The sequence below is a fragment of the Dipteris shenzhenensis genome, chromosome 16 (genome assembly GCF_047967505.1).
Source record: "Dipteris shenzhenensis isolate YYH24624 ecotype China chromosome 16, Dip_SZ_1.0, whole genome shotgun sequence".
Lineage (NCBI taxonomy): Eukaryota > Viridiplantae > Streptophyta > Polypodiopsida > Gleicheniales > Dipteridaceae > Dipteris > Dipteris shenzhenensis.
Genome location: NC_141611.1, coordinates 44,216,895 through 44,230,677, shown reverse-complemented (window position 1 = coordinate 44,230,677; position 13,783 = coordinate 44,216,895). Strand labels below are relative to the sequence as shown.

Sequence of the window (13,783 nt, the reverse complement as noted above, 5' to 3'; positions counted from 1 at the left end):
TGTTTAGTAGCTCCACCCTCACAGCTCGTTTGTACCGGATTTTCAAAGTCTCATAGACCCATCGGTCTTTCGAAGACTTTAATAAACTCTCTCTCTCTCTCTCTCTCTCTCTCTCTCTCTCACTCATCCATGTTCGGGACACCTGCTCCTCTTATTGTCTGTCGCGCGCGGCGATCGCTACTCGCGATTTAAGTTTGAGACATCTCTTCAACTCAGGTCGCAAATATGAGGCCACCATCAGCTTCGAAAGGGGGGTAAAACGGTTGGCCGTCATGATCTTTTTACGCCCCCTCATCCCTCTTGGTACTTTCATACCTGTTGTGCCTGTTTTTTATTGTGCGTGCGCTGTCAATCGCCAGTTTCTTGATGTGCCACAGGCTCAACCATGGCTTCCACCAGTCTCAACAAAAGAATCAATAGGAGTGGTCTATCAGCACATTCCACTCCCTTGGCAAAGAGCTCTGGAGGCAGTATGAAAAACTCTCTATCTATAACGCCAACTAGAACAGTGCTTTGCAAATGACAGCAATTTCTGAGCCACCCATCATCATTTTAGATGGACAGGCAGCCCCATTCATTCCTGCACAAGGGAACATTCTAACAGCTCCATTCATATCAGTTCAAGGTGACACAGCAGACACTTTCTCTAATGAAACTGGAATCTGGACATTTTTGACAGCTTTGCAAGGCACAATGGACCGCCAACAGCAGGAGATACATCAGCTTTCACTGAAATGCCAACATCTAGAATACAAAAATGCAGATTTGGAGCAAAGGGTGGCCATGCAAGAGAGCTCCATAGCCAGCTTGGAGCAAAAGACTGTTATCCAAGAGGAGAAAGTTGCTGAAATGGAACAGATCTTGGAAAAAATGAGGGCAAATATGACGCAACAGCCTCAATTAGATTGCAAGCAAGATATAGGCACCTCGGGGACATGGGCAAGTAAGGTAGTAAATGGGCATGCTCAGACAAATGCACACGTAGAAAAGGGAAAAAAAAAAGAAGAAGGGATAGATGTCAATGAGTACAAAGAGAGATAAAAAAGGTCACAAAATATTGTCCTACGGGGTCTATCTGAAAAAGAAAAAGAAACACCTCTCTCACTTGCAAAGGACATAGCAGACTTTTTTGCTGAGCACTTTGCCATGCAAGAGGTTGTGGTCTTTGGGGCACACCGGGTAGGAAGAAAGAGGGATGAAAATTCAAGTCATCGGGCAATTGTTTGCACAATGCTTGACACACGTAAGAGAGAAATCATCTTGGACAGCAGCAGGATTTATTTAAAAGGAACACCTTTCTACGTGACAGAAGACCGCACCCCTATGCAACAAGAAGAAAGGAGACATATGTATGAGACCCGAGTCAAAAAAAGAGAGCAAGGAGCTGAACAAGCTCAATAGGAACGCGAGGCCTATGGGACCCAGAAGAAGCTGAATGTCATGTTTTGGAATTGTAGAGGCTTTCCTTGGCATAAAGGAGCTGGTCTGAATGAAGTGTTACATGATGCAGACATTATCTTTCTTGCAGAGACTTGGGAAAGGGATATACGCAGGATTCCTAAAATGGATGGCTATTTGGTGCACTCCGTCTGGCAAAAGCAATCAGGCCTACGAGGGCAGGGAGGGGTAGCATGCATATACAAAGACCATATACACGACAAGATCTCTATGGTCAAAGATGACATCCATAGGCGCTACATATGGGTTATGGTAAAAGGAAGCCCTTTGCCATTGTATATTGCAGGATGCTACATTCCTCATAGAGAATCCCCCTTCTACCAGAGGCATGAGATTGACCCATCCCAACCATTTGGGGACCTATGCTTAGATATTGCTATGTTCAGCAAACAAGGAAATGTAATGCTTATTGGGGACCTAAATGCACGCATAGGAGACTCACAATTTCAATATCCCACACAGCAAGAATACATAAAGGAGCATGAGATAGACATTGACCCCAGCTGGTGTAGATGCTCGAAGGATAAAGTGGTGAATGCACATGGTACAGCTTTGGAGCATTTGATGAATGGTATGCACATGTTGGTGGTAAATGGCACAGCCCTTTTCCCAAAATCTAATTCCCCTACTTGTTTCCCTGCCAGTGGGGGGGCTAGTGTAATCGACTATGCATTGATTCATCTGGAAGCTTGCAATCTTATACACAATTTCTCACTTGGCCCGAAGTCTCTTGATTCGGATCACATACCACTCTATGTAGAGCTTAATATATTGCTGGCCGAGGCAACTTTGGAGGAGCATAAAGCAGCTGAGTGTGGCTATCAGGTGAAGAGGCAAAAAAGGTGGAATATGCTGAAAGTTTAGAAGCATGTCTGCTGGGAAAACAGAAATTTGGCTGGGCACAATTGAAGAATGCCATTCTCACCACAACTAAGACAGTTTTAGGGTGCAAAAAGAGCAGTAAAGAGTGTAAGAAAGGGCTGCCATGTAATGACTGGTTTGATGCTGAATGCAAGGCAGTTAGGAGTGCACTAAAGGGGATTCCAATGGGAGATGAAAGAAGAGCAGCCGGGAAGCAGTTCCATGCTCTCACACGTAAAAAGAGGCGTGTTTATATTGAGAAAAAGGAATGGTCAGATGCAATTGATTTTGTCAAGAACCCTAGAAGAGCATGGAAAGGAGTTAAACAAAGGCCAAATGACATCATGGGAGATTTTACAGAAATAGAGATGCTTGAGTATGTTCAACAACTCTACATGCATCCCAAGGCTCGGCCCATGGCGAGCATGTCTCTCAGTGGTAATACTCAAGGCATTTTCTCATTGGAAGATGTGCAAGATGGCCTAAAGAGAATGGCAAATGGGAAGGCAGCAGACACTATACACCTCACAGCAGAACTCATTAAGTGGTCCAATGAACACACTCAAAGGCACATAGTAATGGCACTAAACCAAGCATTCGTGTATGGTTTCCCAACCGATTGGCAAGAGAATTGGATCAAGCCAATTTACAAGGGAGGTGACCGCAATCAAGTGTCAAACTACAGAACCATTATGGTATGCTCTACTCTAGCCAAGCTATATAGTACAATAGTAGAGGCAAAGCTGAGTGCTTGGGCAGAGAAAGAAAGGAAGAGGGCAATGGGACAAGCGGGTTTCAAGCCCAAACACTCCACTGTGGATCATCTAGTTACTCTCCGAGTGTTGATGGAGGACAGCCTCCTTAAGGGGAAGGCACTCTTTTGTTGCTTCATTGATTTTAAGAAGGCATTCGATACGGTGCCTAGGGATGTGCTATGGGAGAGAATGGAATGCATAGAAGTGCCTCAGGAAATAAGGTTTGCTGTCTTTAGACTTTATGAGAAAGTAAAATGTCAATTAAAATGTAAGGATGGGATGTCACAAGAATTTTATAGCAATATGGGGGTCAAACAAGGATGCCCACTCTCACCCACCCTGTTTGGTTTATGCATTGATAGACTTGAGGAACTGATGCACACAGAAGCAGGTAAAAGAGGGTTGTCCAGCCTCTACCTAGCAGATTTTGAGATTCACTTGCTTCTTTATGCGGATGATGTGGTTGTTTTCACTAATAGTGAGGGTAAGATGCAACAAATGATGGATATCCTGAGCATGTTCTGTTCGGAAAGTGGGCTGGCTGTGAATGTTTCCAAAACTAAACTCATGATAGTCAAGACTATACAGCCAAGTAATCCCCCTTCAATCTCATATATGGGTCAACTTGTTGATACAGTGCACTCATTCAAATACTTAGGCATTGAAATTCCAGCCAATAACAAATGGAGCAGCTGTGTGCAACGGAGAATTGATGCAGGATGGGGAAAGGATTATCAATTTGAAAATGACTGCAGCAATACCAACACAAGAAGGTGGCAAGTACGAAACATGATTTTTGGGGCATATGTGGTACAAACAGTGCTCTATGGGGTAGAGGTGTGGGGGGGGAGTATACCATCATCAAAATAGAATGATGTAGAAAAAATGTAGAAATCTTTCATTAGAAAACAACCTGGCATCAAGGCTACCACACCCTACTCTCTCCTACTCCTAGAGACAGGATGCATACCCATAGAGTTGCATGCCTTGAAGAGAGTACTTAGATACATCACAAAGGTCAAGCGCATGAATAATGAAAGGATGCCAAAGAGGGCATGGGTAGAAAGTCAAAAGTCCCAAAAGACGAATAAGGGTAAGATTTTGGCATCTGGATGGGCACTAGATTAAAAAAAATGGTTCCAAAAATGGGAGGTAGAGAGGTACTTGGACTACTCTCCAGAGGAGGTAGATGAGGATGCCTTTCATCATGACCTGCTGAATGCACTACACAGGAAATGGCAAACAGCTGAAAACAGAGATAAGTTTGAGTACTACCGTACATTTATCAACCCCGAATATTGGGCTACTTATACAGGAAGAGAAACAGCCACGCAGAAGTACATTTGCACACCTATGGCAATACATAAGCGAAGAGCTTTGGCCTCACTTCGCACCCGATCACACCAGCTGCAGATTGAAATAGGAGGATGGAAAGATATGCCAAAAGAGAGCAGAATATGCCAACTATGTGACCAGGGAATGGCAGAAACTGAAGAACACATGGTAATGATATGCCCTTACTATACTCACATCCGGAAAGCATTTAGCTCTCTTCTCGAGGGACATAACAGACTGGCTGATATGCTACATAGCGGGTCACCCCTAGCTTTAGGAACGTTTGTCTATAAGCTTTTCAAGCACAGGAACTCACCTAAGACATAAAGGTAGTTTCTCTTAATACCCTCCCCTCCAAGGGAGGAGTCTTTGTGTACAAGGATTTTGTATTGCTCAGGTCCCATAGGCCGATTTTGGGTCTTCAGAGGACGATAATATATTCTTCTTCTTCTTCTTCTTCTCAGTCACTCACCCCATGTTTCTAACAAGAAAAAGGAAGGAAAAGGCCAAAAGTGGACCTAAATCCTCACAAAAGGACCAGCCTGAGAGCTCGGTCACAAGAGGCTGCTGCAGGCTGAAAAGGCACTGGTCAGCTCACTGGAAAAAATTGAGCAGAGAAAAAAAGGGATGGCAGCAGAGTGCTGAGGCACTGGTTTCTAGACGCTGCCAGAAACAGGCCAAAAACCCCCTGTGAACAGGCTGATAAACCACCAGTTGACCACGGTCCGCTCCCAGACAGAAGACCAGCAAGAAAAAATGTGCCACAAGCTCCCAAAACAGGACCGACAAGCTGAATATCTCCTTGTGCAGATGTGACCAGGAAGAGAGGATCCAGATACAAGCACGACCAGAGGGAAGGCCAAAAAGACCACCGAGGAGAGTTACGAAGAGCCGCAATCTCTGGTTCAGTCGCGGTCAGCAGAACAGGCATTAAGCGGGCTGAGGCGCAGCTCCAAGCGGGGGAAGAGGCAGCTAAAAAGGAGGGAGAACAGAGGGGGATGGTGTAGAAAGAGGCGGGGGAAGGGGGGGAGGAGCGGGTGGAAAGGGAGGCTATGGCAGAAGGGGAGGGCAGCACACGAAGCAGGGAGAGCAGCCCTGATTCACAAGACTTGAGAGGAAGTTTTCTTGTATAGTCTGCCAGTAAATTACATATTTTTTCTTGCCCAAAACAGGGACAACTGCACATCAAATCAGCTGAAAGCTCTCTGCCAATGAAATGCTTACATCTGTTTCAAGGTGGCTGTACATGCAATGGGTTTGAAATATCTTTTTGCATCAAAGTTGCAATTGAGTTCTTCTCTAGTCATATATGAAATGCATTATTGTGATCTGATGTCCCTTTGTATGTCTATGCTTTCAATGCAAATTTTAAGGTGTATGCATAATCAGTTGTTTCTACTGCAATTTCTAAGGCATAATCCTGCTTCTGTGTTGTTGTACTCTCCCTCAATGTCATCTATAGGGATTAAATGCCATTGCTCTTGGTTGGAACTGTGGATGTGTTTCTGAACCAGACCTTAGACCTTCGTTGTTTGAAAGCTTGGGTGTTGCTATCTAAGGAGACAAATTTTAGAGCTGCATTGAGGGCCTACTTCTTATAAAGTTGTACTGTCAATTTGATATCATCTATTGAGTTATGGCAGGGTATATATTCTGACCCACCATTGTAAAGATTTAACATACCAGCAACTGAACCTTTCAGTAGCATTTGTTCCCCTAAAGTATATTGTCGCATACACAGGCATCAAGACTTGGCATATTGGCCTGTTACCAAGGATACAAGAACGGCTTCATTTTGGCTTGCAATCGACAATTCACGTGTTGAGAATGGTTGTTTAAGGTTTGTTGCTGGTTCTAATCTAGAGCAAAAACTACGCCACCATGGTCCTCTTCATGGTGATAGGGACAAGTCACACACTCTAGCAGCAAAATTATCTGATACAGATATTGAGACTCCAGTTGAAATAGATCGAGGTGATGCCACTGTACATCAAGAGCGGACCTTACATGGATCAGGAGGGAATTTTAGCTCCAACAGCTGGCGTAGAGCATGGGTTCTGGCCTTCAGATCAAAGTCAACTGTGGAAGAAGAGCGGCTGATAGGCTTCACACATTCACATAATGACTCTTTAGAAGTTCTGAACAAAGTTGGTATGCAGGCTGCATCTTGATTTGAGGCACTTTGGCAAACCATGAAGTACCAGCTTGAACCTGGACACTCCTAACTGCTGTCAAAGACAAACATGCTTACACTGTGCATTTGAAGGTAGTAATTTTATGGACAGAAATAAAAGATAACTTGGTGTCTTTCTTGGGAATATGTATATTGCAATAAAGTGGTTTTCATGTGTCGAAGTGAATGAAAGGTGTTTGCAAGGCCAGTTGAAAGCTGACAATAGCCTTTAGAGTCGCCTGGTGGCATGACCTATAGTTTTTTACGCAGGTCTGCACCTGAACTATGCTTATTATATGGGTAGGGACCACATCATTTATGCAAAAATCATCTCCTTGCGTCAACCAGGTGACATCATCCCACTTGAGTCTAGAAGGAAAGACAATATATTTCAATGAACAAAAGTATCTTTGATGAACTTGCACCTTCTACAGCAGGGGATTGAAATGAGCTTGTTTTCTAGAAAGAGCATCCCTACCAGTGTCTTTGCTTTAATTTGTTGAATCTGAACTTGGGTTGGACGTAGCAAAAGAGGGCTTGACCTCTTCATCCTTGACTCAGAGGTAAGAGCATATTCATGTGGCTTCCTCATCCTTCATGCCATAGGTCTAGGATATTTATCTTACGTCCTCATCCTCTATCCCAAAGGTCTAGGATCTTTTTCTAATCCTAGAATAATCCATGCTAATAGTTTGCACCGAAAGTGATAAAAGCATTGCAATTTTTCTAGGATGGTTACACAGTCCATCAACCGTTAGGTCTCTGTGCAGGGCAGAGCAATTACTGTTGTTGTTCCGCTCACGTACAGGCGGCTACCCTTGGTATCGCATCAATGCTCCTAAGGATATGTGCCGCCTTTTGGTTTGCTCCAAAGGAGGTGGTAAGCGTTGATTTGGCATCTCTAGGTACTAGCTCCTGGCATTGGGGAGATTTGGTTGAGATTCAAAATCTGATGAGTCCTAGAGGCTTCATAAAATAGTTGTTCTATTGGTCGAGCACCCATTTGTTTGACCACTGTTGAGTATTGCGATTTTGACAATACTAAACATTCTTAATAAAGATTGGACATGCATCGATTATGATTTCTTTATTTTCATGAAAGACTAATGCAAATCTTTGCTGGCTAACCTTATTGCTTGACAATGAGTCTAAGAATGTGGCCTTGGAAATTACTTCTACTCCACATTATAAAATATTCTAGTCCATGGATAGTTTGGAGTTCAGAGTTTGGGGTTTCCACAGACACATTTGCTTATGGGACTATTCACTACACGCATTAGACCACATCCATGCTTATGTAAGGTTTCCTTTATTTGGGGTGAAGGCCACAGGAGGGATGGCTCTGGAGGGCTTCAATACTCTGATATACTATGCAGAGTACGGGGGTCCCAACCTCCCTGCCTCCTAGCCATGCGACAGAGTAGTCTTGCATGAAGTTTTTGCTCCTCATATCTTTTTGAATTTCATAATGGGGATTTGCATGCTTTTTTGTTTGCTGCTTTTGATAATAAAGGTCATCAATTTCATTGGAAACTCTTCATAAATTGCTTACATGCCAAATCATATGATATTGTACGATTTGTTCAATTTTGTGAAAATTTCTATACATAAAGAATTGGTATCAAACTAAGGGGAAAGACTTTTAAATATACCAAATTAAATACTTGTAGATGATGACTTCATGCATAATAAACTTCAAGTGATGCCACTTTGCAATAATTAGGAACTTTGCTTTTGATTGTTGTTAAACCATTGACTCTTATAAACTCTTTTCTCCAAATGTCTTAAAGATTAATTCTTTCGTTTTCTTTTTTGAAATACTTAACATCATCCTTAAAAGAGTTTTTTGATGATGTGCAGTTCAAACTTAAAGATGCTTCAAATGGCTTGATTCGGTGAACAGATTTGGATATTATAGCTCTTGAACATTGATTATTTCTTATTTGAGAAAATGTGAAGGGTTGGGAGAATGTAATGAAATGTGGATTTGGGAATGTGAAATTAGGGAGAATGTAATGAAATGTGGATTTGGGAATGTGATAATTTCACATCGTAAAACTTGGTGTAAAAGAAGTGGTGGCTTAGGCTCATTGTCAAGGTAAGGAGTGGGGAGAAAAGGAAAGTAGAAAGAAATGTCTTGGTTGTCTCTTGGGCCAGTGTTATTTGTTGATTCTAGATTGTTGCAAGCCTGTGTATTTATGAGAGCAAACAAATATTTTTTAGTTGCCATGTTGCAGCAGCTGCTACCACTTCCATTTGTCTTCCCCCCTTCCCATGACTAGCCTTTGGTCTTCAACAACAGCTGCTTATAGATGCCACCACCGTATGCAATTCTTTCAATGCCCTCTCATGAGTGAGGGGAGTAGATTTGACCACCGCCTCTTCTCTCAAAGGAATTGGATGAAAATGGAATGGAATCCTAGAACCTTGATACCACAATTTCGCCCAGGATCGTGAACCTAGTGCTTTGATGCCACATGTTGGAAATGATGATGGAGACTAAGCAATACACAATAAATGGAGTATAAATATAGGTTTCACAAAACGTCTTCATGATGGAAAGGACAATAGAAATAATAATGGAGACCAAGTAGTATAAATAAAGTATAAATATAGTATTCACCAAACGTCTCCATGATGGAAAGGACAACATAAATAATGATGGAGACCAGTAATAAAAAGGACACCTCCATATGAGCGTGCAAATGCTTATATCTCCTTTAATAGCTATTGAGAGTAGTTTACTTTAAAATATGGGATTTTACTCAAAGTAGAAGATATGCCCTCTTTCTTCCTTCCTTTGACTCTAACCCTTCTTTTTCATCTTTGTCCATGCAACATTTCTTTTTTTGTTGCTTGCTTATATTCGCTTGGTGTAATTTTCAAGCTACTCCTTTTTATTTCGCATCTCCTCTTCTAGAACCTTTCTCACTTTTCCATTTTACCACTCTACTACATATTCCCTCTTGAGTGCATCACTCTATTACATTTTTGCCTCACCATATTTCACTCTTAACACCATCTTCCCAGCAAATGTAAGCTATGCATCAATCATGACTTTTCAAGCTTTTTGGCACACATAGCCACACAAACAATTGCCCCACAAGTATGGGAAAATAGAATTACATCCTTCTCTACCACAACACAAGGTGCTTCTCCAAGTTATTTGTTGATTATGGCCTCCTTTGTAACTCCTTCCAAAAACAAAAAGCATATTCATTCTTCCTATTTGACTAAAACTCATTCAACTTGTCAAAACCATGCCAACTTTGAAGAGAGGAGACATCAATGAGGATGGATCCCCCACGTTGTACATAAACAACTCACCTATAATCTGGTTAGTGCGATCGTTCAAGATGTTTAAGAGTTGGAGTTATAATATGATGTGGATTTTGTACTTGGACATAAGGAAAAGTTAAATATTCTCATTGACTCTAGCTTCAAGTGTCTCTCCTATAGAGTTACTTGTTTAGACTAGACAACTTGGTATGTCTTGGGGAGGTGGGTGGGGGGGAGCTAAAGGGAAGGTGGTGATTCAGGGAAAAGTAATTTTTGAAAAATTATGATTTTCCCCCAAACCCCCAATCTCCCTCCACCGTAACTCAATCTCTTGCTCGAATCTTGCTGATAGCCCTTGCTCCCATCCAATCACTCTTGACCCTGTCTCCCACTTGATCTCTTGCTTGAATCATGCTCAAATCTTGCGTGCTCAAACCTCCTGCATCTTGCATTTGTTGGCATCCTCAATCTTTGGGTTATTCTAGGTCTTGAGCTTTTCTCACTCCTTAGAGGCAAATGTGTTATAGCCATGCATTACTTTACCATACAACTTTTCAAGAAGCTGTCTAAAACATGAAATTGTAGAAGAAAGTGGATCCAATTAGCATAATATCTTTTGCTTCATACAAATAGTCACACTTAGACACCGATACAAATCTACTATAGAGTTGAGACGCTGATAGCTAGGACCTTTCTCAATAAAAAAGATAGATGATTAATATTCATAGAAATTTCCACCAATGATCATAAGTTGAATTACTCTTTAAAAAAAAGTCCTTGAGTTCTTTTGTAAGCTTCTTCATTTTTTAATCAAAGGTTATAGTTTTGTAAGCCCAAGCACGACTCACACGAGGGTGTAGTGCTATGGCTAGACTAGAGCGGCAGTGTTTTTAGGCTCACTTCTAGGATCCACCAACGAAGGGCTGGCTTTTCGACACATTATTGAGACTGACTGTCATGTATGCAGCACCTTTTTGGGGATGAGATCTTCCGAGGATAGATTGGAGGAGCTTTGAGCGGCTACATGTGACAATGGGATCCAGGATGATCCGATGTAAGCCCTTAGTTACACATGAGATAGTACAGGCAGAGTTCGCCATGACACCTCTCTAGGTTGATGCCATCTTTTAGACAGTGACTTTCATCCACAGGGTGTGGGACTTACCCCATTGGAGACTGTCGAGATCGGCCCTAGAGTCATCCAGATGACTCGCAGAGAGCAAGGCAGACACATGGTATGCACACATATCTACATGGCTTGCCAGGCATGGTATCCAGATGGATAGGCTTCCCCCCTTTCAGTATAGCATGGATGCACCTCCTGAGTTGATCCCGCAAGTTGAGATCAACCGTATTATATGGTTAGACCTCCTCCAGCTTCACACATCCCGAACTTGGGGGGAGGACTAGTAACTCCCCACCAAGACCCAGTTCTATTGCGACCCCTTCCTACGAGTATCAGAGGAGGGATTCATTATCAAACCCTAGTATCTCGAGGATAGAGGAGTATCTCATGCACTGAGGATTGCCATTGGTCAGATGCGGGTTTCATCCCATCAGCTGAGGATTTAGTTGAGGATTGAGGTAGGAAGAGCAGCGGGTATACCTAGAGAGCAGCGAAACTACACGCTATGTACGCTACGACAGTTGAGGCAGAGGAGCATTTCCTTTGTGTTTGCCTAGCGTGTACGATGAGATTCGAGGACACTACCACTGTCTCTACCTAGAGGGGAATGGCTTCGGTCCTTTGTCACAACTGATCCATTTCCATGGTCTGTATCGGACTCTATCTGATGGAGATGCGGTGACACAGGGAGGCGCTTCTATGACTGATCAGAGAGCAGTAGGGGTTAGTCAGACCACTACAAGACATAGAGGGTGACCGGACACAGCGGCACGTCACAGACTTCTATACATTTGAATTAGTCCTCGGACACCGTGGAGTGGAGGAATAGGAGCTAGCCGATATGAGAGCAGTCTGGATGAGCAGCCGGCACAATACTGCTGAGAGAGGGGCGCAAAGGCCACATGTGCGATAGAGAGCCCCCAAAGTACACTCTATTGAGGTCCGACCTATCATAGCTTTCCTCAGAGGAGACTGACAGAGATGAGGGATCACTCTAGACATAGCCCAGAGAGTCCGAGAGCGAGGAGACCACACCCCCCACCACAGCTCGAGACAGCTCGACAGACGTAGATACAAGATATTTTCGCAGCCCACCAGAGAGTCATCACTGTACCAGGCTTTGATTTCGTCCCAGTGCCTGGATAGATAGATTGATATGATATGATTATGATTCTGTTAGCATAGATTAGTACTCAGCAAGGGTCCTAGCGTACCCTTTGCTTCAGCCCACTGAGGCTTGTATGAGTTCGTTTTTTTGTGCGCTTTGTCCCATAGGCCCACGAGGTCTCCCGTGGATGTTAATATATCTTTCTTTCTTTCTTTCTTTCTATCCTCTAGATTTGTCCAACTCACATTAGCTAATATAGATGTCTCTATAAAAGGTCATATTTTGAATTCCTTTTTCAATTCAAGCATTTGATACTTTGATTTGTGGTTGGATACTAGTTGGCTGATGCATTCACCAAATAGAATTAGCCTTATCTGAAACCCAAGGCTATGGTAAAAGGATTTGATATAATGCACGCATTTTGTAATCTGATGTAGCCTCAAAGGACGAAAGGAGGACTGTTGAGAAGCCAAAATCTAATCCTCCAGCCTATCCTGAAGTTCCAAAGGAGGAATTGGGACAAAAGGTGAAAGCATACAAGTAATGTTGTGCCATAGAGGACGATTATGAGATCCCAAGACATACCGTGTGGCTGTGAGAGAAAAAAGTAAAGTAGTTCCATCATCATGAATGACATCTGCAATAGAATTAATTCCTTTGAAGATAATAAAATAGGAACATCTAGGAGGGAAGAGAAACTTAGATGTTGTACTTCCATAGAATACCGTGGAAGAATTCAATAAATGTTCGTAAATGTCAACCATGATTGTTCTTCTTGGGAAGAACAAAATCTAACTTTATCTAGGTCCCTTGGTTTGAGTGCCTAGTTCAGATTCATGCAATACCATAATTGTTAGATTGGAGCATCCTCTTTCAAATGAGCGTCAATTCCCTTCAGGCCGATATAGCTCCTAGAAAAGACATTGATGACTCACAACAGTAGCTCATGTAGTTTCATTCTAAATGCGAGAGTTAAATTTGAACTCACCCAAACAATTTGCGGGTTTTCTTCAAAGCCCAGGTTGAGCTCGAATAAGTCATCTTCTTTAACATGCCAAGAATGCTGTTATTCCCTTTTGAAGGCTTGCTCTATGGTGATGACTTCTTAGATGTCTAGTTCTAATGCTCTAAAATTTGGCTCTATAGAAGTACCTTATAGCGACATAGCCCATGTTCGAGACAATGCATATTTGTCCATGATTTGGATGACATCGACTTAGAACAATCGGATGACATCCAAATTGTCTTTGAGATATTTATCCTCCTCATCTTCATCAAATCCATCAATCATGTTGATGTCTTTGACTATCTATGGGCAAAGGTGAGTATTTATAAGCCTTCTATACGTGCCACAAACATTTTAAACTCCTTTTTACCTTTGTGGATGGTGATATGGTCAAAATGCCAATATTGCTTCACCCAATCCTATTAGAGACATGGCCTTCGTAACAATGTCGAGTAAGTTCCCTTTATGACTTCCAATCATAAAATGACTATGGCAATAACAAATGTATACTCCACAATGGTAATTCTCAAGCCATGGATTAGGCCCATGGGTTGCACCCTCTGTTGATTTGCCATGCGGACTGCAAACAAAGCAAGTCCCACCTAGTAAGCCCAATCATGCACACACTGCATCCAATAGAATGTTAACACATGAGCTCCTATTGAGCAACACACATGAGATG

At 42.4% G+C, this 13,783-nt stretch overlaps 1 protein-coding gene across 3 annotated transcripts in view; it reads left to right on the top strand.

Annotated features, from left to right (window-relative positions):
- Positions 1-6,727, top strand: part of LOC147893009 (uncharacterized) — a 34,354-nt gene extending 27,627 nt beyond the window's left edge. For 2 of the 3 annotated variants that reach the window (XM_087387509.1, XM_087387510.1), the window contains exon 4: positions 6,151-6,727. In XM_087387509.1, the coding sequence (XP_087243635.1) occupies positions 6,151-6,580 (430 nt within the window). In that variant the 3' untranslated portion in view covers positions 6,581-6,727. The remainder of the gene's footprint in view (positions 1-6,150) is intronic. The other variant, XM_087387511.1, reaches the window with a different exon arrangement.
- The last annotated feature ends 7,056 nt before the right edge of the window (positions 6,728-13,783 follow it).